General features: G+C 37.0%; 1 protein-coding gene across 1 annotated transcript; it reads right to left on the bottom strand.

The window, feature by feature from the left end:
* Positions 1-1,706: 1,706 nt before the first annotated feature.
* Positions 1,707-2,739, bottom strand: LOC145803969 (uncharacterized). The gene is made up of 2 exons (XM_082897369.1): positions 2,225-2,739; positions 1,707-1,971 (listed from the first exon to the last, which is right to left on the bottom strand). Exons 1-2 carry the CDS (start codon positions 2,737-2,739, stop codon positions 1,707-1,709), a joined length of 780 nt encoding a protein of 259 aa, XP_082753495.1.
* Positions 2,740-3,556: the final 817 nt, after the last annotated feature.

The following is a 3,556-nucleotide window of genomic DNA, read 5'->3' as shown; positions in this document are numbered from 1 at the left end:
AACTTTATTCTTTTCCCAGTCCCTATTGTTATTTCCATATTCTCCAAAAATAATGTATATAATTTTGGATTAGATTGTGGTACTGCCACTACATCCCTCTATATTTTAGAAGTTATGCCTGCTATATTAGTAGACATCAACCATCTCCCTCCAGCAGATCTATATTTGCAGCAAACTAATGCTTTCCATAATGCATCATCCTCTAATGCAAACCTCCACCACCATTTGAATAACATACACTGATTTGTAAGCCTGATATCTCTTATCCCCATACCTCCTTTTTGTTTGTCCATTGTAATCTCCTTTCGTTTTATTAAATGAATTTTCTTCTTAACTTTTGAACCTCTTCACAGAAAATTTGCTTGCAATCTGTCAAGTTCCTTGGCAATATTTTCAGGAATCTTAAAAAATGACATGTAATAAATTGGCAATGATGACAGCACAGGTTTCATAAGCACCACTCTCCCTGCGAATGACAGCACTCTTCTTTTCCATCCTGAGAGTTTTTTTTTTTTAAAGTTGTCAATGACAGGTTTCCAAGAATATTTTCTACTTGGGTTAGCACTAAGTGGGAGACCAAGGTACTTGAATGGCAGTTTTTGACTTAACAATTAAGTTTTTTTGCAAACTCCAAAAGCATATCATCAGCCACACCAACCCCATATATCATACTTTTGTGGAAATTTATCCGAAGCTCAGACACCACTTTAAAGCACCTTAAGATTCTTTTGATAGTAACCACTTCAGACCATTCTTCTTTACACATGATTATTGTGTCATCTGCATACTGAAGATGAGACACACACAACCCACCACTACCCACTTCTATCCCATTGATAATCCCCAATTCCTTTGCTCTCTTCAGCAGTATATTAAGCCCTTCAGCTACAATATTGAACAATAGAGGTGAAAGTGGATCACCTTGCCTTAACCCTCTACGAGGGTAGAACTCTTCAGATGGAGATCCATTGACTAAAATAGACACTCTAGGTGAGGTAATGTACTCTTTTACCTAACCTAACCATCTTAGTCCAAACCCAAATTTTGCCAACATCTGAAGTAGGAAATTCCAATTCACCGAATCATAAGCTTTCTCAAAATACAGTTTTAGGATTAGTCCCCTCTTTTTAGAATTCTTCCACCAATCTACTACCTCATTTGCAATGAGAACCCCATCCAAAATATTTCTCCCCCTCAAGAATGCTGATTGGACTTTATCAATTATACTTGGTAATACTTGTTTCAATTTGTTAGCTAGCATTTTAGATAAAATTTTGTACACAGAATTAATCAAACTGATTGGTCTATGCTCCAAAATGGATAATGGATTGTCTCTCTTTGGAATAAGGATGACAAAAGAACAATTTATACCATAACCCAATCTGCTGTTTTTATGAAACTCCTTCATGAAATTCATTATATCTTCTTTCATCACCTTCTAGCCCTTCTAAAAGCACATCATATTGAAACCGTCAAGCCCTAGTGCTTTATTCCCATCACTCTCTCTAATTGCATCCCACACCTCAGCCTCAGTGAAGTTTTTTTCCAAAAATTCAGAGGCTTGAGAAGGATTCACGTGTTGAAGATTTCCACCAATGATGGGCCTGTATCTCCATTGTTCATCAAAGTACTTCTTAAAATAGTCACAGATTGCTTGCTTGACTTCCGCTGGTTCTTCAACAGTGACTTCATCAATCTTCATCGAGTTAATCATGTTTCTGTTTTGCCTCATAGATGCCATTAAATGGAAAAACCTTGTATTCTTGTCTCATTTTAATGCCCAATCTAGTCTTGACTTTTGTAGCCATAACCATTCCTTTCTTTTTTTGAATCTGCCAAATCAACCCCAATGCCTCATTTTTTCTTGTGATTTCCATCTCATTATGGTTTCTAGATTCTTCCATTAAGTCTAAATTATGCAACTCTGCTTCAGCCTCTTTAAGCTTTGATTCCACATTCCCAAAAACCTCACTATTCCATTTTTTTTAGAGCCAATTTTAATGATCTCAACTTACTTATAGTAATATACCCTGCCTATCCCCTTACATCTAAACCTTCCCAAACCTTTTTTAGCTCCTTTATGAACATAAGATGTAAAACCCACGCATTTATAAACCGAAAAGGTTTAGGTCCCCAGTCTCTCTTATCCTCCTTCAATAGTATTCGGCTATGATCAGATAGAATTCTAGATAACCCCCACACTTTGAATTTGAACCATTCTAACCATTCTGTGTTAACTAAGAATCTGTCAATTCTACTCCAACTTTGGGAATTGCCCCATGTGTACTGTCTCCCAAGCATAGGAATGTCCACCAGTTCTAACTCATTGATAAAATTCCCAAACTCAGTCATACCCCTATCATTCCTTAGGCAACCTTTTCTCTCAACTATTGAGGTAATTTCATTGAAATCACCTCCTAAGCACCAAGGTTTAGGAAAGTTTTCTTTTAATTTACCCAACACCCCCCATAATTGCCTCCTACCAGTCTCCTCATTTGGAGCATAAATATTACCAATTACACAATCAATGCTAGAATGAAAAGTACCTGAAAGTAGAACAAACCTTCTGGAGCTGCAGCAGTCTTTTAAAGCAAAGACATCTGGTTTCCATATGCAAAGCAATCCGCCAGCACTTTCTTTCGCATCCACCCCCATAAACTCCATTGGTTCATTAGGCCGCAGTGACCTAACAAATCTATCATCAACCTCTGATTTTTTTGTCTCTTGTAACAAAACCATATCCACCTTTTGTTCTTTTAATACTTCCTTAATTCTTCATATTTTCTCTACCCTTCCAAGGCCTCTCACATTCCATGATAGAATCTTCATTTAGCAACAAATTTCTCATAATTTCACCTTGAAGTATTAAGTTAAACACTTCTTTTTTGCATTTCTCTTACTAACCTTACTTCATCATCTTCTTCCGTCTGGATGATCTTACTAATTGCTTCAACTTCCTTTCCTTCAAACTCCAACCCCAATGCCTTTTCCATCTTAATTGTATCTTGGGCTTTGATCATAAATTTCCTTTGCCTACTAGAGATGTTGCTAATAGACACTGAAGCTAAAATCGCAGCTACTGCCCCTCGAAACAAAGCTCCTCTCTGAAATCCTCCTTTAAAATTTACACATTTTCTTCCTTTCTTTTTCCTCTGATGATACCCTTTTCCTTTTCTTCGCTGATCAACATTCTCACTCACATTAGATTGAACTCTACTGATAATTTTTCCATTGCTTGCTAAGTTGTATTCTTTCTCCAATTGGGTCTCCAGTTGATTAATCCTTAAAACCCTAATGGGTTGTTTACCATCTCTCACCATATGCGCTAAGCTACCTCTTGGCCTAAGCACTAACTCAGTGGTCTTATATACAAAAGTTGGGTTAGCACACAAGACAATAGGGCTGGCTCTGATTGTATTTAAACCAGACTTGCCATTACAAGTCTAGGCTGCTTCCAAAACCACCTCTAGATTAATATTGGGCTTCCTTAATTTAGTCTCTTCTAAACTTCTTATAAGCCCATTAGACCCCACCTTAGATCTTTCATTTTGTGTTT

This window comes from Camellia sinensis, chromosome 12 (genome assembly GCF_055761805.1).
Source record: "Camellia sinensis isolate YWXY chromosome 12, ASM5576180v1, whole genome shotgun sequence".
Lineage (NCBI taxonomy): Eukaryota > Viridiplantae > Streptophyta > Magnoliopsida > Ericales > Theaceae > Camellia > Camellia sinensis.
Note: the sequence above shows the minus strand (reverse complement) of the source record. Positions and strands in the feature narration are given on the sequence as shown.